Source organism: Galeopterus variegatus, unplaced genomic scaffold, assembly GCF_000696425.1.
Source record: "Galeopterus variegatus unplaced genomic scaffold, G_variegatus-3.0.2 Scaffold785, whole genome shotgun sequence".
Classification (NCBI taxonomy): Eukaryota; Metazoa; Chordata; class Mammalia; order Dermoptera; family Cynocephalidae; genus Galeopterus; species Galeopterus variegatus.
The window spans coordinates 217042-239980 of record NW_007726896.1 but is presented as its reverse complement, the minus strand read 5'-3'; the positions used below and the strand labels follow the sequence as shown (position 1 = coordinate 239980).

Here is a 22939-nt window from a genome sequence, read left to right as displayed (position 1 = left end):
TTATTTAGTGGATTTGTATTCATGTCAGTCACTGCTTTAACCACCTGGGAGCATGAGTTACTTCTTTAAAGTTTTCCAGAAGGATGGTACTTTCTAATATTTGCAAAGTTACCCATGCTTAAAGCATGAAGTAGTTATATAAAGTAAGGTCTTTTACATGACCTAGTCTCTCACAATCTCCATGCTGGCTGTGCCTCTCCATCTTCTCCCAGCAATGTAAGGAAATCATCACTTCCCTGGACTTGGGGATCCTGGGATCAGAGAGACCCTGAGTACGGGGGATGGGTGAAGCCAGAGAGAAAGAGGACCAAGTTGCTGGGTAACTTGGAAAGGTGGTCCGTGTAGAAGCAAGTGGGTGAACTGCAGAATCAAGTAGAAATCCAAGTTCAAATTAGTCAGTTTCAGAGACTAAAGCAGAGAACATTCAAGAGAGGAGATTCTAGTTATTGGAAAAAAGAAGAGACCAGTCAGCAGAGAAATATGAGAAACATAGAGACACATGAGACTGCAATGTTGATATTTTTCTCTGCTGAAAATACAGAATTTTCCAACTGTCACATTGGAAAATAGGATAATTACAAACCTCAGGACTCAGAAATTTCACAGCAATAACTTGATGAGTGCTAACCACTTCTCTTGGGCTTGCTCATTGGCAGACATTTTTTCAAACACTAATTCTTCTCTTTGATATTATTCTTTTGTCCCCCAGTTTGAACAGCATCAGCTCATCAGATGTAAAGCGATCAGGTGTTAAGAGCTCTGGGTCAGAAGGAAGTGCCCCGATCAGCAACTCCGTCATCCCTGTTGACTATAAGAGCTTTAAATCTACTTGGACCGAGGTGGTACACATCAACCGGGAGAGATGGAGGGCCAAGGTGCCCAAAGGTAACATGCTGTGAGGGAACAGTCTTCCAAGAGACCTGCCATACCAACTCAGCACCCACTCACAACACAAGGGATTGCCTTCTCTGACTTACAGGTGTTGCAAATAAAGTACAGTTGCTCAGGATGCAGACTCAGGTTGTTGACTATTAGGATCTATCATTTTTTAATCTTCACATATCCAGCACTCAGTGAGGAACAATGTAGCAGACTTCCAGGCTTCCTGACTTCATGTCTTTTGTGCTCTATGACTAACCTTTTTCTGGTATGATGAGTCTATAGGGGCTGGGTGTTACTCTTTCTTGGTTTCTGCGACCATCTTGCCATTCTCATTTCACATCATGTGGCACTGACTGTGAGGCCTTTATTTCTTCTTTTTCCCATGTAAAGCCTAGCCCTTGACTCCTATGTTGGGATATAAGGATTTTAATTTCTTTACATGCATTTTTATCTTACTTTCTTATTCACGATTCTCTTCACTTATTGCTCAGACCATAGAACTGATCTGAGCTGATGATAATTTATATGTAAACAGAAATTCTCTGCAGCAAACATTATCAAAATTCAGACCAGAAAAGTCATGGTGCTTCATACTATAAACAGAGAAAGATGAAAATTCATATGTTTCTTGGAAGTATAACTTCATTTTTCATCCATGCATTTGTGTTTATTGAGCATGTACTACATGATCAGCACGTACTACGTGATCATAATGTAGAAGAGACAGAGAGGCACTATCTACACAGGTTGTACAAACCTGACATAAGTGGTATGAAGCTGTGATGCCTGATTCCAGGGAGGGACATAGACTTGACACAGGTGGCTCTCAGATCAATAAGAGGACTTGATCCCAGTGGGCTTTGCAGAGGTGAGCCTTCAATGAGAGTTTTTGCCAACATCTATTAAGTGCCTACTGTGTGCCAGGCTCTGTGCCTGGTGCCAATGGTACAGAGATGAGTAAGAGACATCCTCAGTGTCAAAGCTCATGGTCTTGTGATGGGAAAAGGGAAGGGACATTCCTGGAGACTTACAGAGGAAGAATAGGAGCTCAGTCAAAGCCTTGCTCTTGTCTCCAGCACCCACCAGGCCTAAGCCCAAGACCCTCTCCACAGTGTCAGCACAGCAGGTGAGAAGAAGCGCATGTTTCTGGGGGTCTCAGCCCCCCATACATGGGGCTTTGGGAGGTCTGCTTCTAGTGTAGAGTAGAGGCCTCACTGTTGGAGTTATTCAAAGGCCAGCCACTGTGACTTGCCCACAAAAGCCTGTCCAGGTGGATGCTCATTTCAGATGAAGCAAAGGGCTTTATTTATGGTGCTTTTAGGGTGTGATTGGATCCTTGTCATTTCAAGACAGGTGTTGCCCCCTGAACTATGGAGGGAACCAACACCTCTTCCATATTTTATATGTACCCTCTCACAATCCATGAAAATGCTTTAGACATTTAAATTCTCCCTGTTGGCAGGCGTTGCGAGCAGAGACAGCAGCCACTGCATCATCTCAACAGAAGCTCCTCTTCTAATCAATTACACCCATTAAACTTGAAAATACACTTCCTGATAACACGCAATTTAAAGAGGTACTTCAAAGTAATTTGTGTGCAATTATCTGGCTTACTAAAATTACCTTCTGAAACTAATCACCTGGGGAAGTATTAGATGGTTTCTTTTCCAGGGGAAAACTTGCCCTTTAAAAAAACAGATAAGTAAACAGGTAATAATTTTTAAATATGTGAGGAATGCAGATAGAGATATGCTTAAGCTATTTTGGAAGCATACAGGGACTTGTCTGTAACCCTGCTTGGGGCATTTGGGAATGCATTGTACATCCAGGACTTGAAGGACATCTGGAGGTGAGCCCTGATGGAGGTGTTGTATTTAGAAATGGGATCAAGGGAGGAAGGATGGACAAAGGTGCAGAGCCTGGGTGGATATTTAAGGAAGGAGAGTTTGGTTATCAAGGCAACTTTCAGTTAGTGGGGAATCTCGACTTGCAAGGTGTTCTTTGGCAAATTCAGGTGGGGTCTTTGAGACTCCATTTGGGGGATGGTAATACACCTTGCAGAGCTGGTGCTAAGCTCTGAGAACAGAGCCTGGATGGGCTTATGTGTGATAAGCAAAGGGTTATCTAAAGTTTATCAAAAAGGTTATCAAAAGGTTTATCAAAAAGTTAGGTTGGAATGCAAAGTAAAAATACTAGCATGTGGGCCGGCCCGGTGGCGCACTGGAGAGGGCACCGCTTGGGAGCGCGGCAGCGCTCCCGCCGAGGGTTCGGATCCCATGTGGAGACCGGTTCCCGCTCACTGGCTGAGCGCAGTGCGGGCACAACACTGAGGGTTGCGATCCCGTTGCCGGTCCCCGGTACGGGTGCGACACCGAGGGTTGCGATCCCGTTACCGGTCAGTAAAAAAAAAAAAGACAAAAAAAAAAAAAATACTAGCATGTAACTGATATTTTATAACACTGTTAGCCTCTCAGTAATGCTGTTGACTGGTTAACTGGTGTTAATAAGAAATCCAGTTTGCATCTGTTTTTCTGTTGGTGGTCAGTTTGTACTAGATTATCCCAGGCTGTTTTGCTCATTGCTCTTTTTTTCTCAGAGACCCTGATTCCAAGGAAGGCTGCCCTCCATAGAGCATTTAAATATGTATGTGTTGTTATTACACTGATCAGAAATAGAACTGTAGATAAAGGTTTTGTTAACCAATTTGATTTACAAAGCTATCTAGGCCAGAACCCATAGTTATTAGGAAAGGTTAAATACAATATTTTTTTATAGGTCTTAGAGCTAAAAATCATTACAGTTGACCCTGGAATAGTATATCTGTTTGAACTGCATGGGTCCACTTACGTGAAGATTTTTTTTTCAATTAATATGCCTGCAGTACTGTAAATGTATTTTCTCTTCCTTATGATGTTCCTAACATTTTCTTTTCTTTAGCTTACTTTATTGTAAAAATACAGTATACAATACACATACAAAATATATGTTTATTGGCTGTTTATGTTATTGGTAAGGCTTTTGGTCAACAATAGGTTATTAATAGTTAAATTCTGGGAGAGGCAAAAGTTATGTACAAATTTTTGACTGCTCAAGGAGGGGTTTGGTGCCCCTAACTCCTGAGTTGTTCGAGAGTCAAGTGTATTCCCAACCAAAGATGTGTACGTATAAAAAGTTTGCAAGTCTAATCAATACTGATCAATTTCAATACAGAACTTAATACGTTTTTTTTAACATTTATTTTCTGGTATAAGAATAATGTGTTTAGGTTACAAACTTTGAAATATAAAATATTTGTATAAAGAAAAAAGTAAAAATCACTCATGACCTCTCCAGCCATACATAACTATTATTAAAATTCTGATGTAATTCTTTTTAATTTGCCTTACTATGCATTTGTATAAGAAAAATTTTTCCCCATAAATTGGCATCATAATATAATATTGTCTTGTACTCTGTTTTTCTATTTTTACCTTTGGTATTTTATCCTGGTACTGACTATTCCGATTTAAATGACTACGTTGTATGGAATACCATAATTGAACCATTCCTCTAATACTGAGCATGTAGGTTTCTAGTTCTTTGTTATTGCATGTAACGTTGTTATGAACATACAAATTCAAAAGTCTTTGTGCCTACCTCTGAATATTTACCTAGGATAAATTCCTAGATGTGGAATTTCTTTGTCAAAGTAGATGAAAACTTTTAAAGCTCCTGATATGTATTGTTAAAATTTCTCTCTGTACTTTTTTTGGTTTAATCAGTTTTCTCTCTCAGGAGTATGGTGAAAGTGCCAATTTCCCTATACTATTTCTCCTCCAATTTTTCCCATTAGGATGTTTATATTCTTATTATTGATTCATAATAATTCTTTATATATTGAGGATGATAATTGTTTAGTTGTCAAAATATCTTGCAATTTCTACCCCAGCCCAGTTTGTCATATGTTTTTAACTTTGCTTATGGTCTCTTACTACACATATTATTTTTATTTTACTGGAAATTGCCTTTAAGCTTTTTATTGAATTACAAGTCTCTATAAATGTAAACATTGAATAATATATAGTGATACTTCTTTGCAAATGCTGAGAAATTTAGTGAATTTTTACTTAAAGCTTCCTCCATTATCACTCAACTTGCATTGGATAATATAGGATTTTTAATCTTGGTGATAATAAGTAAATTGTTATTTTATAATCAACTTATTGTTAAATATTATTTTTTAATGTTTGCATCGAGTTTCATCTCTAGTTTACTCTTATTTAACAGTAAGCTTTACTGGTTTCATTATACACCATTAACATTTTTCTCATTCTTGAGTTTTTAGTATTGTTTGAATTTTTTTGTTGCTGGAGCATTTCTTTGACTAAAATTTTCAGAAAGTTTCTATGGGAACAACTTCTGAGTCTTTGGTTGTTTAGAAATGCCTTTCCATTGTTCTTGTATATAATTCAACATTTGTATAGTATTTTGGGGTTTTTTTTTTTAGGTCAGTCAGTTTCTCTCTGCCTTTCTCCCTCTCTCTCTGTTTGTAGGAAGTTTAAGTAGGCATTTCAGAAAGTTGTATCAAGGGATAACTAGTTCAATACCATTTTTAACTGAGAGCCTATATCATTATTCAAGAGGGCAGATTAAATGAAGAAATTAATGTATTTCTTTGTGACCGTACGGACATTCGGTATAGGGTAGAACAGCGCTCCTTAGGAGGAAGGTAATTTATGGATCATGATCCTCCTTACCTCTTCAGCTGCTGACTTTTGGCCATTTTCTTAATGAGTCACATCACTACAGACAGTTTAAAATGGGAAGCAAAAGGAAACAGGGTTGAACTGTGACGTTTGCTTTTTACTAGTCTAGAAGCCAAGCAATGCCAAAGATGCTAAATCTAAAATCTGAAAAGTTAATTCTCTGTATACATGCTATCACTGAGACCTGTTAGCATGTACATGTTAACTGTGTTCTCATGTACTTTTTCTCATTGTAGGAAAATTTTATCTATACTAATAATTTCACACTGAAAATATATGGGAATCTGATTGCAGTGGAAAAGACCTACTACTTGTTCATGTATTTTCTTTTTTTCTTATTCACGTGTCTGCATGTTTTTGTCTACTCATTTTGAGTAGCAGCACTTTGGGTACCGTATGGTTGACCACACTAGTACCAGCTATTTCAGAGATAGGCAGAGAAAGAAGTCGAATAGAGAAGATGAAGATCATTGCAGAGCCACCTGCTGGAACGTGATTACTGCAGAGAAAGGAATTGTACAGTGGGGCAGGTTCATGTCTGAGATGATCATGATGTCATAAGGGCTTCCATTAATTAATTTAAACACCAATTGCCTGATGTCAGCTGCAGTTGAGCAAAAACAGATTTGTTTCTAAAATGTACCCCTCTTCCAATTTCTTTTGCAAGACTTCCCATGGAAAATTGGTCTGACTCAGCTGTCAAATAAATTTTTCTTGCTCAGATAATATTTTATGCTCCTTTGTAGCAAGCCGGAACTTAATACCTTCAATTTTTATCCCAATTATTTTCAACTTGGAGATATTTTGAATGCTGAAAGTTTGCTAGAAATTCAGTAGAAATTCTGTGAGGGGGTTATAAATTATTTTCCCTGATACCAGGTTCTGAGTATAAATGAATTCTTCTCCCCCTTGCCTCAGCTTCCCTCTTTGTAGTAAGAACAGTCATCTTTTTATTTACTTACATTAGCACTTAAGGAAACTAACATTTGTCAAATGGCTAACTCTTTCTGAATAGAACTTTAGAGTTTGTATGCATTCTCTATTTTATGCCAGTCAAGATTGCTGAAAATGGCATATGTACAAATAAGGTTACATTGGCAGATTTATCACACCTATGGGGTATATTTCATTCAGTCGACAAATACATCATGAGTGTTTGCTATGTGCCGAGTGTTGTGCCAAGCACTGGGAATTCAGTGATAGAGATGGCATTTGAACCCTGTCCTCAGGGCACTAAAGAAGGGTGAGGTTAAGCCCGAGTGAACATTACAGGGGAACTTCTGTGGCCCTGCATCCCACTAAGAGTGCTATCTAGCCATCTTCTTTTACTCTCTAGTTGTACATTTCTGTAGAAGACAGAAGACATATAATATATATGCACATAATTATGTTATTTGTCAAGAAATTTTTTTCTTACGTTTCCAGTGTGAATTATGAATACATCCTATTGGGAAGCAGAATGTCATGAACTTTTTTTTTTTTTGTCTTTTTCATGATCGGTAAGGGGATCACAGCCCTTGGTGTGGTGTCGCCTGCACCGCGCTCAGCCAGCGAGCGCACCGGCCAGTCCTATATAGGATCCGAACCCATGGCGGGAGCGTCGCTGCGCTCCCAGCGCTGCACTCTCCCGAGTGCGCCACGGGGCCGGCCCAGAATATCATGAACTTCTGAATGACAAACATTTAAAATTTAAATCAGTGCTTCTCAACCCTGATTATGTGTTAGAATACCTGGAAAACACTTGAAGTATCCTATTCTTGCCCCTCTCCCTCCAGAATCTGATTTAATTTATCTGGGGTGAGGCCAGGGCATTGGTTAGGATGGATGGATGGATGGATCAATGAACAGATGGATAAAAACTCCATAATATATTAAGGAGAACATCTGGGATAAACAAATGTAAGGGCACGAAAAGTAAAATAAATCCAAACATCATAGACATCCACAAAATACATGACTTAAAGCCTCATGAACACGTGAACCTGGACCAAATTTGGGCTTTGAGCTCCTTAGCAGCTAAAACATAATCAGATGTACAACCACTGTGGTGTCCATTAGATTAAAAACAAACATATTGTCTATGAAAGCCAGCTTTTTTTCAGGACCAAGACTAACACAAGGGAAATAAAGAGGACCTGTGATAATGAGGTGTGGGGCAGTTTTTTTGCCAGATCTAGACAAAAATGCAATAATGCTTTTCACAGTGGAGGTTGGTGGCACAGTCCGGAAGACCTTTTGAGGGAATTGAATATTGTATGGGGTGAGTCTGCAGGCCTTGAGGAGGATTTGTCTCTGTTAGGTGCCCCCTGTATGTGTTAGTCTCTATAACACAGCTCCGCCTCGCTGCCTCCAAGGCTCTGCACGATCTGAAACCTTGGTCATTTGGCCCCATCATCTAACCCCTTGCCAAATTTGCTTTAGCCATACTGGCTAACTAAATGTCCTTTGAACATACCAAGCTCACTCCTGCCTCATGGCCTTTACATTTTCTAGTTCTTTCGCCTGAAATTCTATTTATCCAGATTATTGCAAGGACAGTTCTTGTCATTTAGGACTTGATCAAATGTCACCTTCTCAAGGAAACCTTCTCCACTTCCTTATCTAATGCCACCTCTGCCCTTTATGCAGATTTTGTTCCATCATATCACTCTGCTTATTTTTTTGCAAAGCACTTCTCACAGTCTGAAATTATTTTAGTCATTTGTTTACTTAGTTTTGGTCTTCTCTTCTCCATGAATCTGTCTTGCTTACTGCTGTATTCCCAGTATGTAAAATAGTGCTTGACACTGAAGCAGCTCAATAAAATTAGTTAAGTGAATGAGCCAATCTTTTCATAAATTCCTGACCTATGCAATTAAACTGTGTTTTTGATTAAACACAGAGCCAGGCCCTTTTGTAATCAGTCAAATTGGAAATAACACTGACATCCACTCATTAAAGGAGAGGACACAGACCAGGTACCTGGCCAAACTAAAGAACACTTCTCATCTTGTGGGCAGTTCAAAGACCTTTTTTTTTTTTTTTTTTGGTAAGTATTAGTTTTTGTCCTCTTTCTACTTTTAAATTCATAAACAGTGGCCTGAGGGTGCATTTTTCTAGTGGTGGTGATTTTCCCTGACTTTCTATTTTGTGATCAATTGTTTATGTTTAAACTCTAGGTTGTAAGTAAACCTACATAAAATTTCAATTTTTACTATGGCTGTGGGAAAGTTTTGTAATGTCTCTGAGCCTTGATTTCCACACTTGTAAATAGGGTCACAATAATAGTAGCTGCCATAAGGTTATTTTGAGGATGAAAAGAAAGAATCCTTGAAAGGCACTTAGTATAATACTTGGCATAGAGGACATACTCAATGGAAACTAATAATGATGATAACAATAATGTGCATTATAATATTGGCTTAAATATTATTATTATCCTTATTATTATTTTCTTCCTGCCCCATCCTCTAGCTCAATTTTCAAAAATGGTATGATCATGAACCTATTTTATTGCTTTCCTAAATATATTTGCCAATCTGTTCTTGAATTGACCAAAAATATACTCCAGGCACTCAGTAAACACCTTAGGTCATTTTAGTGTATTGCTTCCCAGTGCAAATCGTTGTTGTTTTCAAAAAGACAATTGTCCTAACGGCATGACTTCTTTTCTCTTTTCTGCACTTTTCCTAACTTGCTGTGGATGCAGAGGAGAAGGCCAAGAAGGAAGCAGAGGAAAAGGCTCGCCTGGCCGCAGAGGAGAAGCGAAAGGAGATGGAAGCCAAGAGCCAGTCCGAGGAGGGCGCAGCCAGCACAGCCGAGAAGACGACGTCTGGAGACGCCAAGAACCAAGTCAATGGAACGCGCACGAACAAAAGGGACAACCCTCGGGGGAAGAATCCCAAAGCTGAGAACTCCTCTGGAGAAAAGCAGCAGAATGGTGAGTAGAACTGCACTAGCGAAGGCTCTTTTGGGGGCATTAATGAGGCGATGGACGGAAGCTGGCAGCCGGCTTCCCCTGCACCTGCAGCTCGTAGAGCGGGCTTCCTTCCCTGTCATCCAGCTCCTGCTGATCCCATCTCCCCGGGCCGCGGATGCTGGCAGGGTCCCATCAGAAGCAGCCAGCAGCTCTGGGGAGATCTATGCCTTTCTGGCCCTTCCCAGCTAGAGTGTCTAGCCAGTGCCTGCCTGCCTGCCCACCAGGTGGAAATTCCCATTAACAACCCCATCATGGTCTGGAGTTCTCCCTGCTAAATGGGGGAATGGACAGTGAGTTTCCCATGACCATCACCCTAGGAAGACCAGGCCTCAGGTCTGCCTGGGGCCTATTCCTGTAGTATACATCTGTACATTAGGGTGACAGTCATCCCAGTTTACTTGGGACTGAGGGATTTTCTGGGATGCAATGCTTTCCATTTTAAAAACCAGAAAAATTCCAGGCAAACTGGAATGAACTGGCCACCATAGTGTGCATATAGTTATTGATTTCTTATATTTAATGCAACAAATATTTATTGATGAACAACTGTGTGCCCAGCACTGTGCTTGGCAGTGGAGATTTAGAAATGGAAAGGTCACAAGAAACCCATGCGGACATCCTCACAAATAATTCCAGTGAAACGTGAGCAAGTAACAGTAGTGGCATGGCAGATAAAATGCCCAAAGGACATGTACAAAGAAAGGAATGTTAGCTTTGTTGGGACTGGGGCTTGTGAGATACGGTACATGTTAGAGAAGGCTTCAAAAGGAGGTGGTGTCTGAGCTGGGTTTTAAATGCTGAAGTTTGCTGATCGCATGAGAGAAAGAGACTTCTCAGCAGAGAGAATGAGATAAATGAGTGCACAAGGGCATGGAATTGGTTCCCTTGTTTAGGGAAGGGCAGAGGTTCAGAGTCTCTGGAGCTTTGCAAGTGCATGGTTGTGACCAAATTGCAAGGTAGCTTAGCAGTCTAACAGACCTGGATTCAAATCACAGATGCGCCTATCCCTTCTTGGTGGCCTTGGCCAGGTTACTTAACCTTCCTCTGTCTCTGTAAAGTGTGCATAATAATACCTGCTCACAGCATGGGCCTCCTGTGAGCCTTCAGTAATGACCAGGATAGCAAAACAACAAAGACAATAACAACAAAAAGCACATATTGACATACCAGTTGCTGTTTTACATGCTCTGTTTGCATGCTCATTCTCTAACCTGCCTGGTGGGGCCATGTGAGCTACTATTCCAAGCCATGCTTTAGGTATTATGTTACAGAGCCTCAGTAAATAAAACTATGCAGAAAATGCTTAGCATGATGTTCTTCAATTATTTCTACAATTAACATATATAACACATATAATCAGGGAACAATATTATAATACATTTAATAATGATAATAGCTCATATCATGTTTCAAGAACTTGAATAAATTCCCTCAGTTAACACTCATGACTACCCTAGTACGCAAAGAAGGCCACTGTCCCAATTAGTCCAGCCCCTAAGCAGCCTAGTTCTGGATACCGCTCTTAACTGGTTTGCTTTGTATCCAAGTGCATCCTAGTCCAGAAAAAAATGTTTGACTTGAGAAGAATTTATGGTGTACCTGTTGAAGTTTTAGAGAGCAGTGTAAACTATCCCTCTTTCCCCCTCCTGAGGTCTGAACCAACGGAGATAGATACCATAGTCAGAAAGCCAATGATCAAGATAACAGCTTCTCTGTGATTGGAGCTGAATGGGAAAATGTGGACTTGGTCTGTGTAGCACATGGGCTTCTTTACACATCTGCCCTGAACTAAGCTTACTCGACCAGACGCTGGCAGAGGCAGGCAGGTGCAGGGCTCATCCCCACCCCCAGAACCCCGGCAGGCTGCCTCTGGAGTGGCAGAAAAGGTGCATGACTTGTGGAAAACACACCTCTGGGGGGGGATGGGACAGGGTGGCTGGGCTGTACTGTGCCGGCTCAACTCTCCTCTCAGACAAATCACTCCTCTCAAAGGAGGAGTGGTAAAGGTGGTGAGAGAGGCAGATGTGTTTCTTCTCTCTTTTTCTTTTAGCAGAGTGGGCTAAAAGCCTCTTCCCCTTAATACAAACAGTAATCATAATAACACTACCATTTATTGAACACTTCACACGTGCCAGACATTGTACTTGAGATTTTTACCTACATCAAATTATTTAAAAATCCTAACAACTCTGTGAGGCAGACACTCATTCCCATCCTACAGGTGAAGACTCAGAGAGGGTAAATCACTTGCGTAAGGTCAAGCAGCCACTAAGTAAGAGTCCAGGTTAAACTCAGGTCTCCGAGGGTCCCACTCCTACATTCTTAACCAGCACTTCTTACTATTTGCAAAGTTTGGTGTCATTGGGAAAAAGGGGACATCAGAGAAATACTGAGACTCAACTACTATCCATAAGAAGCTTGTAGTCTGTATATTCCAGGAGTTGGCACACTTTTTCTGTAACGGGCCAGCTAGTAAATATTTCAGGCTTTGCGGGATATATGGTCTCTGTTGCAGCTACTCAGCACTACCTTTTTAGTGTGAAAGCAGCCACAGATAATATGTGAACAAATGAAGCTATGTTCCAATAAAACTTTATTTATAGAAATTGAAATTTGAATTCTATATAATTTTCACAAGTCACAAACTATTCAATTTTTTAACCATTTAAAAATGTGAAAGCCATTTTTAGTTTGTGAGTCATACAAAACCAGACAATGGGGCCAGGTTTGGCCATGGCTGTGGTTTGCCAACCTCCAGTGTAGACAGTGAGAGAAACCAGTAACACAAACAAGCCTGTTCCAAACGAGTTTATAGTTTCTACAAGAGGGGTGTAGACAAAGACTCAGAAAGGGCAGGGGTGGCAATTATTTATTTTGAAGATGATTAAAGGGAAAGCCTGAAAGAAACAAAACAGGAGACTAAGTCTTCCAGTAGGCTGGCTTGATTTCACAACTGTGTTTATTTCCCAAAGTAAGCAACAGTCTACCATTTCCCTTAAAAATTAAGTACTAAATGAGAGGTGGGAAAAGAAATCAATTTAGAGCAATAATAAGAAAGGCTAATGGTGGCTCGGGACTGTGTTACAGCAGCTTAATTAAGATGATTTATAACTGCACAGAAAGGCTCTTTTGTTTCCCTTGTTTATTGAGTAACAGCTCGCATCAGCCATTACTCCCTGTATAACCCATGGGAAATTACCTAATGGGTTCTGTTCAAGCAACATCATCAAACAAGCATGTGTTACTTTCCTGGCACCCTTCTTTGTGGGCTGCCCAAGATATTTTCCAGCTTAGAGTGGAAGGACATTGGCTAGGGGGTTCTAGAGGTTTGGTCCCCTACTGGTAATGACAGGATCCCTTCAGCTTTGGTCTCTATTGAGGCACCTTCCTCCCTCAGCCTCCCAGCCCTGGCTGAGAAAACAGGCTGCCACAGGCTGCTGCCTAGCAGCCAGCAAACAGAACCATTTCTGCTCCCTTCTGGAAGACATCCTGGTTTTGCCACAGCTGTCGGTAAACCTCCAGTGTAGAGCAACCTGGGTGGTTTAAAATAGAGTGCGGCAGGGGTATGAAAGCTCATTTATGGAAGAAGGATTATTTTTCTCTGGGAAACTAGTTTGACTTCAGGGCTGGAGATCTTGCGTCCATCTCTGACATCCTTGAAACAGGGAAAAGCCAGTATTTGGACTGTCATGTGGAACCTCCAAAGGATCCCCTCTCTTTTGGCCACTGGGGTGTGTAGAGGGTTGTGGAGTCAGGGCTAATGTCTGGAATCCCGCTCACAGCACCAATTGTAGCCCTCTTATCCTGTTTGTGATGCCAATTGTGTAGCTCCATGACCAGGCTAGTTGTTGGGCTCTTTTCCCTGCCAGTAATCCTGCTGACAGGGTCAATTATAAAGCTAGGGCTGGGTCTGGAGCTTCCAGACCCCTCAAGCCCATTCACAGACTGGGTCACAAACCCTTCATATGCCAGGTTGGGTCACCAGATCTCACACATGCCAGGCTGGGTCACCAGACCCCTTCACACAGGTCTATGAGCTAGGTAACCGGCCAAAAGGTCCTTGGAGCCATAGGGTGGAAAGCATGACCGCGCAGGCGTCCAAGGCAGACGCCCACCTGCCTACTTCACTAAAACTACTCTCTTCTGTCTCTGTCTCTCTCTCAAGAACACAAGAACAGCAAAAAAACTAAAAAGATACATTGGTGCACAGCGCACTAACTCTACACACACACACACACACACACACACACACACACACACAATTTGCTTACAAAGGATGTGCTAAAACCACAATCAGCTGGACCTGAGGTGAGGGACCAAACTATTCTATTTTCCAAACAAGGGTGATGACCAGGTCCTGCACTTAAACTCCTCCTGTTTGGACCCTGGCCAGAGGAGACTTGCCTGTTCCTCAATCCTTCCAGCCAGTTCTTCCCATTTCAGAATTAAGAATGAGAGTAACCCTGGGAAGTTTGACTTTTTAGCTTAGGGTTTGTCAAATTAACTTAAAAGTGTGTCTTTTGTAGAATATATCACAGCCAAAAATGGTCTTGAATTATCCTTAGATATTTATTTTTTTATAAATCTGTAGGCCAAAGGCATACAGAAATGGAAATAGTAAACAGAAGCCTGAAATCTAAAACTTGAGCATCCTGGGGAAGCTATAAATACAGTAGTTGAGAGCTTGACCTCTAGAATTAGACCCACCTGTGCAGCCTGTGGTAACATACTTATCTGTGCTGTAGGTGTCTCAGTCATAAAATAGGTTTCGGGTCAATTCCCCACAAGTTGACTTAAGCAAAATTACTTTGTAGGAAGACAAATTGGCCGTTTGTCCAAAAGCTGCCAGACAAATGGCTTAAACCAGATCTCAGGTAGCTGACAGGAGTGGTTTTGCTGCCAGAGGGAGATGCAGGTGCAAGGCTGGGGGAAGGCGAGGCCGGGAAGTGGGCAGTTCATGCCACTGGACTGGCCAGTGACATCGAGGAAAAGCTCCTCAGTCATTTGGTAAGTTAGTTGTTCAGCATATTGACCATGTAGTGAATGAATCTTTGATGAATTTGTCTCCTTTCAATAATAGTATCTTCATAATGGGGTTGTTAAAAGAATTTAATGAAATGATGTGCGTGAAGCAATTGGCAGATTGCCTGCCACAAAGAAAGTAAGAAAAGATTAATTTCCTACCTCACACACTCACCTTGGAGGCCCTGCTCTCTCCAATTGTTATCGGGATCTTTTGCTTCAATAAATACAAGTATTTGAGTAGTAATGTATTCTTGGTTTTATGCTAAAAAGAAAGCTGCCATTAATAAGATTGGTAATAAAAATATCCAAAACTTGAAAATAAGGCTGGGGTGAGGGGTCTGTGACCTATCAGTGTCACACTGGCATTTTGTTGAACAGTCCTGCCAAGGATTAACTCAGACAGGGGGCAGCATGCTTTTTCTGTGAAGGGCCAAGATCGAAAATATTTCTGGCTTTGCGCGTCTCTGTTGCAACCATTCAACACTGCTGTTGCAGCATGACAACAGCCATAGATAACATGTAAATGAATAGGTGTGGCTGTGTGCCAATAAAACTTTATTTACTATAACAGGTGGAAGCACATATTGGCCTCAGGCCAATATTTGCTGACCCCTGGGCTCTTGGAGAACGTGGCTGTGTTTAACTTTGCAAACTTTATTGTTTGATTCAAGCCTACATACTGTGAAGTCATATGCTAACTTGTAGATTTTTGACTGGTAGAGAAGATGACCTCAAAGGTTATAGTTTTACTGCCCTGTAGGATATAACCAGTTTTGTCTCTAACCTAGCAATCTGATTTTAATATAGTTCTAACATGCCTCTGAATACCCAGTTTCTTAACTGCTCTTGGGACTATCCTTACTATCTCACTGGTTCCCTCAGAATTGAGTTAAATACATTTTTGACATGTGTTCATTCTACATTTGTAAGAGTAGAGGTTTTAAACTTTATAAATTACACTTTGACAGGCTCATTAATTAGAATGCCATTTATAGCTCTGTTTTAGAATAATAACAACTGTCGTTGAGTGACATGCTGGATATAACATTTAGTACTTACATACTTTAAATGCATTTATCCATATAGTATACCTATAAAGTGGGTATTGTTATGCCCATTTTGTAGATGAGAAAGCTGAAGCACAGAGAAGTTAAATAGCTATTAATTGGTAGAACTTACATTAACCAAGCTTTTTCCTCCCTCCACAGCCAAACAATAGAGCTTAATCTGCCTTTTTTGGAAGATAAAACACCATTGACTGAAGTACAACTCTGTTTAACAGGAACTTTCAATTTTAATTTCCTGATCATAATCCAATTTCCAAGATCTAACATATGATTACAAAAGATATTTACAACCAGACATGTACTCCCTCATGAGTAATAAAATTATGCTGCACTTTTTTTTTTTATATTGACAGGTTTAAACGTATTTATAACTTTCCTCTCAGCTGTATACGTATACTGTTTATCATGCTTATTACTTTCAGGTGACTTGAAAGATGGTAAAAATAAGACAGACAAGAAGGATCACTCCAATGTCGGAAATGACTCAAAGAAAACAGATGGTAAGAGTATCACTCCCATTACATTTTTTCATAAAACGTGCAATTTAATGCAAGCTTGTAAGAATCATACCTAAAATCGAAAGAGTGGTTGTTAACATGTTCTTCTATTATACCCTGAAAAAACACTTCACTACATTTAAAGAATAGGAGTATCTCTTTCAATAATTTACAAATTATTGTATCTCCTTCTCTCTACCATAGTTTCTCCATCACAAATGCTTTCTACACTCTTTCTTCTCCCACTTGCTATTTTTTCATCTTAAACTTCATAAAAAGTTGGTTCTGGGCTTGCTGATTGTAACAGAATGGAATAACACATACTGCTGACGTACTTTGAGTTTTTGATTGTGAATTGTGCAGCATAAATAGGAAACATTCCATGTTTTCAGTCTTTACATTTTTTGCCTTGAATTGGTTAATACTTTTGGTAAAAACAAAAACAAAAACAGGAATTTGGTTTGGGAGGCAACATGTAGGATTGTAGAATACAGTTTGAACAGCAAGAACAAGTCCTAAAGACGAAGACAATCAAAATGAGTTAGAATGAAGTTGCATTGTAATGTGCCTCAAGATCACTGCTTTTGCCTTTCATAAACAGCACTCGGCTCTTCCTCAAATCTGAAAGGTCAAGTTATATTACCATCCACACTTTGAACCATTCGATTGAAAAACCTATCCCAGCCTTTACATAAACCTCGTTGTTTCAGTTGCAACATGGGCTCATTTCTAGATATTCCCTTGTACATTGACGTGGTATTGAGCTAAAAATGAAAGTTTGGTTTTTGTTAGAATCTCATTCTAGTTAGAATACCTTTGAAAAGCAAATGCTGCTAATGAGGTTGAGGAGTAAGAAGACATTTGCACATAACTCTTTACACATCTTTGAAAAGCAAGCAGTCCCTTTAGCTTTCAGTCCTAAGCCACTATATGTGTTCTCTTTGCTTCCATGCTCGAAATTAGTTCTCAAACCTTTTCTTTTAAATAATTCACTTCAGGTGTCTTATCGCATAATACCTAGGGAACACACACCTGCAATCTTTCACCAACTTGCTTATGCAAATGGAAACCACTTACCTAATGAGTGTACACGTACCCTCCTTAAATAATTTTGACTAAGAAGTGAAATACACAGAGATAAAATAGAATTTAAAATGACAGTCTCCCAGCCAGACTCTGTTATGAGTAAGGGTTGTTCAAATACCAGAGGCTCTTTGCCAGACATCATCAGACCCAAATCAAGGCAACCACAGCCAGAAAATGTACAGTGGAGGAATGATGTCAGTTATGAACCCAGCACATGGACACTTGTCCCATCATGCATCCAGGGACTGGCCCATTGCTCTCTGATCTGAATTCCTAGAGCAGAAAAGCCCAGGATACATCAGGTTCCAAATCTTCAATATGGGAGACTTCAAGTCAAGATGGTGGAATAGACAGTCCCAGTGTCACTCTCTCCCACAAATCAATCAATTTACAACTATAAAAAAGCAATGACAGCCAAGCTGGGGCTGCTAGAGCTTAGGGGAAGAGGAGGAGAGACCTATGGAGTTCAAGAAGGCAGGAGAAGCCACGATGAGAGGAAGAAAGAACTGCTCCAACTATTTTGAACCCCAGCTGCTTCCAGTCTGGAGCTGCTGAGTGCATGGAGCAGGAGCTGGCAAAAGCTGCAGCTGTGCCTTTTGGATGAAGTTGCTTGGAGGTAGCAGGGGAGAAGAGGACCTTGTTGGCTCCCGGGCCAGCAAGACCACTAACAGGGTTCCTATGGACCACATAGGAGCAAAGGGCCACAACAACAGAAAAAAGAGCCCCTCAGAGGCCAGTGAGTCATTGCAAGGGACTGATGCATGGCCTGTCCTATGGGAAGTGTTTGGAGCATGGGAGGTGTATTAGTCCATTTTGTGTTGCTATAACAGACGTACCTGAGACTGGGTAATTTATAAGGAAAGAGGTTTATTTGGCTTATGATTCTGGGACAACTGCATCTGGCACGGGCCTCAGGCTGCTTCTATTCATGGTAGAAAGTGGCAGGCAGCCAGCAGGTACAAACAGGTCACATGGTGAGAAGAAGCAAGAGAGAGAGAGAGGAGGTGCCAGAGTCTTTTTAAACAACCAGCTCTTGCAGGAACTAATAGAGCGAGAACTCACTCATTAATCCCCCCTCCCCTAGGGAGAGCATTAATCCATTCATGAGGGATATACCCCCATGACCCAAACTGCCACATTGGAGATTAGATTTCCATGAGTTCTGGGAGGACAGTATATCCAAACTTCATCATGAGGTGGGGGAGACAGGCCCACTGGGGGAACACTGGGGCACAGCAATGACAGCTAATCTGCACCCCAATCAACATAGGATCACTCAGAGGAGACTGGTCAGGAATATAGAATTGCAGGGGGAGCAGTTTGATGAAAAGACTCAGGCCCAGACCAGTTTCTACACAACCCAGGTGCACTGGATTTCTCTAGACCTAGAAGTACCTATAAAGTCAACCATTAAAACCTGAGCTGCACAAAAAGCCTTCCCTAGGGAATGAGCAGCAAAACAGCAATTTAGCTCAACCATACAGCTTGAGAACTGGTCCCCACAGGAAGTTGCCCCATGTTAGAAATAAGCAAAGGACAACAAATTAGTTTCAGGGCAGAGTTTAAGCAGTGGGAACAGCAAATAATCCCACACAGAACTGAAAGAAAAGACAAAGTGCCCACAACCAGATATAAAGTTTGATATTAACTAGTAAAGGTCTTATTTCACCAAAAAACACCTATAACACCTGGAAGGACTGGAAGTCCCATGGGCTACCAACCCAGAAAGAGGGGAGGGCCAGGGGCCTCAGCAATGCCCCCCGCCACCCACAACCATTCCTGAGGGTGGGGGCCAAGGGCCTTAGCCACACACCCCCAACACGCACAACCACCCCAGCGATGACCACTGAGCCACTGCAGGAAGCATCCCAGGCTGTCCTGTACCAGGGCGGTGGGAGGCCTCAGGCCTCAGTCATGCCCCCCCAACATGAGCAACCAGCCCAGCAGCGACCACCAAGGCACAGCAAGAAGGGCCCCGGGTTCCTGAGCTGGTGTGGTGGGGGGTGAGGGCTTTTGCCACACCCCTTGACATCTGCACCCAGCCCGGCAATGACAAAGCCACCCCTGGAAGCCCCCGGTCTCCCCTGTGAGAATGAGGGAGGTACACAGGCCTCAATCCTGCTTCTCCTTCCTCCTTCTTCTTCCGTCCCATTTCCCTCCACTTTACCCTTCCCCCTCCCTCCCAACAGCTCCACAACAACATCCTAGAATGTAAAAAAATATTAATTAAAAGAAAATTTTTTTAAATATGGAATCTTGAATCTTGTTGTATTTTCGTATTATGCTACAAATATCTACTATAATGTCATGTGGACATTGTATATTACATTTTGTCACCTTCGTAAAGCCCTTTTATTTTATGTATGCTTTTTAACTGAATTATTCCCCAGTATTTAAAATAATTAAATAGTTTCTTGGAGGGGAGGAATGGAATAGATTCTGGGTTCCTTTGTACAAATAAATGTAAAATTTGGTTGCTTAATGAACAGAATTTTCTATCTCCTGGAGCAACGAGCAGGCTGCAGTAAATTAAGGAGAGACATTCTCTGATATCTGTCTCTTTTTCCCTGCACAACCCCAACCTTCCGCTGCTTCCAGTGGCACCTGGTGTGTTCATATACTTGCAAGTTTGTACACACACATAAGCATAAACAACTTTGTATTTTAATTTCACTGATGGACTAACATGACATCAGTCATCATCACTGCTTTGGTATCAACAGGACTTAGAGCACTGAGCTTCAACAATTCGTACTATTTTAGTCCAAAACCTTTACCAGGACTGAAGCTAATTCTTGTTAGCATGAGTGGAAAAGAATTTAAGTTTCACCTATCTCTTCCTTTTTGGTACTTAAAACACTCTACTTTAGAAAATTAAAAAGAGGGAATATGTAGATCAATAGATATATTGATTTTTAAAAAAAACTATAGAAATAATCAGATGAACTTTGAACATTTCTTTTTAGTGGATCCTATTATGTCTGATAACTAGGGGGAGTCAATTTAACTATTTTTAATGCCCCACCCCCAATCCTGGGAACCATTAGTGACTAGTTCTCTATAATTTTTGGGAGGGAGTATCCAGGTACAATTCATTCCCAGTGTGATCTAACCCACTATGGTTTATAGTTGTAACATTCTAAACATTCAGAGAGAAACCCAATGGAAACTGGACCACAGGTGGTTATTCCCAAACTCCTGTGAACAAGGACATGCACAGAGGGAAGTCGTGTGTGCTGAAAGGGTAAATTACATCTCGGCATAACGAACACACTGCAGTTGTACATTATCTCTGTCAGGCTACCGAGGTACTATTTAGTACCCTGCAGCACTAATTTTTAACTGACTTTAAAGAATGGATGTCCTTTGAAAGTACCTTGCTTACCCCTAGGGAGAAATGTACTAACATAAAAAGGTCTACGTCTGTGAGCCAAGATTCTCTTGGTGCCTAAATTTTTCCACTGTCATTGGGAGTCTTGTGGGGTACAACACAAATAAATATTTTTCATTTCTATCCATGTTTATAATAGTGTTCCTGTTGGGCCTGCCATAATTTATAAAGTTGCCCAGAAATACAAATTGCCCTTAACTTTACTTGACCACATTAACAGAGATAAAGGAGATAGCCACCTTCTGTGTCTCTCAGTAGATTGATTATAATTAGGCCCTGCATGGTTGTCTGCCAGTCCTGGGGAGGGAGTTCAGCAGTTTCTCCTTCTGGGCATTGGAATGTTTCTAAATGTTGGTTCACGAAATTTAAAAGTCAGCTGTGAGTAGTGGCAAGGGTGGACAAAGACAATCTAAGGATGTCCACTGCTGCCAAAGAGAAGTAACAGGAACTAGATGTACCCTTCCACCTGCAACAACCAAACAAGCCCCAGACAACACATGGGAAAGAATGGTGTCCAAAACACTGGAGCTCAGAAAATGAAGGACAGGGATCTCTGAGAGACAGGAGATAGTGAGGTGAGCCCTGTAATTGCCCAGCTTACTGCCTTCCAGGCAGCATGGAGAGGAGGGATGCAGGGAGACCTGTTTGGTTCTCTGATTTGAGAAGTCGAATATGAATCCAGGAAGACAAAGGTGGCTAGTGTTAACCCAAAAAAAGTACAAGAGAGAAGAGAGCTGTTGGAGATACGGAACTCCAGAAGGCTGAAGAGTATTCATCAGAGTTCTGATCAACCCATGCAATGAGGAAACCAGCCGAAGCCAGGAAAAAGAGCATGAGAGGGAAGAGTTCTGCTGTTTACTCAGGGCGGAAAACAGTGCCTCTTCCCACAAGCCAGACTTGAACACCTTGTCATTAAAAGGAAATTAGGTAGAATCCTCATAATTGTCTTTCTTTAGTAGTGGGGGAATCATTAGCTGTGGGCTAAATGCTGCTCTGGTCCTATCTAACCAATCTTAAAAGCAAGACAGAGAAGTATCAAAGTGTTTCCAAGTAACATGAGTGCATTCCAGAATAATATAGGAACACAAAAATATCCAGCACCCAACAAGATAAAATTCACAATGTCTGGCATTCAGTCAAAAACTACTGGGCATGCAAAGCAGCAAGAAAATACTACCCATAATGGGGAAAGAAAAAGAAAAAAACAATTTAAACCAACCCAGAACTAAAACATGTTAAAATTAGCAGACAAGGACATTAAAACAGTTCTTATAACTGTAGCCCATGTGTTCAGAAGTTAAGTAGAGACATGAAAGATGTATTTTTTTAAAAAGACCAAAATCAGTTTTAAACGTGAAAACACAATGTCTGATGTGAAAAATACACTGGATGGTATAAACAAAACAACATTGGGTAGGCTTAATGGTAAATACACCGGATGGGGTTAGTCATTGTAGAGGAAAAATGTAGTGAAAAGATTAGCAGTAAAACTATCCATAATGAAACAGAAAAAAAGAATGAAAACAGAATAAAGAATACAATAAAAATTATTGTAGAGACCATCGGTGAGTTGTGAGACACCTTCAAGTAGCCTAACATACGTGTACTTAGAATCCCCAAAGTAGAGGAGAGAGAAGGAAGGAAAGAAAAATATTTGAAGAAACAATGGCTAAGATTTGAAAAAAAAGGGAAAAAGTTGGAAAACTACACAGTAGCCTAATTTCAAGACTTATTATAAAGCTACGATAATCAAGGGAGAAGGCTATTGGCATCAACACAGACAAATAGGTCAATGGAATAGAATAGAAAGTCCAGAAATAGATCTGTATGTGTATGGACAACTAATTTTTAACAAAGGGCAAAGGACATTCAGTAGAAAAAGGATAGTTATCAACAAATGGTGATGCAGCAATTGGATATTCATATGCAAAATAATGAGCTTCTGTGGCTACTTCATATCATATACAAACATTATCTCAAAATGGATCATAAACCTCAATGTGTGGGGCCGGCCCGGTGGCGCACTGGATAGTGCGCCGCTTTGGAAGCGCGGCGGCGCTCCCGCCCAAGGGTTCGGATCCCACATGCAGACCGGTTCCCGCTCACTGGCTGAGCGAGGCGCGGGAGCAACACCGAGGGTTGCGATCCCGTTGCCGGTCCCCGGTCCGGTACGGGGGCAACACTGAGGGTTGCGATCCGTTGCCGGACACGGAAAAAGACAAAAAGACAAAAAAAAAAAAAAAAAAAAAAAACCCCCAATGGGAGATAAAAAAATAAAAACTTTCAGT

General features: G+C 41.0%; 1 protein-coding gene across 4 annotated transcripts in view; it reads left to right on the top strand.

The window, feature by feature from the left end:
* PDE1C (phosphodiesterase 1C, calmodulin-dependent 70kDa) overlaps positions 1-22939 on the top strand; it is a 430964-nt gene that overhangs the window by 360472 nt on the left and 47553 nt on the right. For all 4 annotated transcript variants that reach the window (XM_008572443.1, XM_008572440.1, XM_008572441.1 and 1 more), the window contains exons 14-16: positions 710-885; positions 9316-9546; positions 16100-16177. In XM_008572443.1, the coding sequence (XP_008570665.1) occupies positions 710-885; positions 9316-9546; positions 16100-16177 (485 nt within the window). The remainder of the gene's footprint in view (positions 1-709; positions 886-9315; positions 9547-16099; positions 16178-22939) is intronic.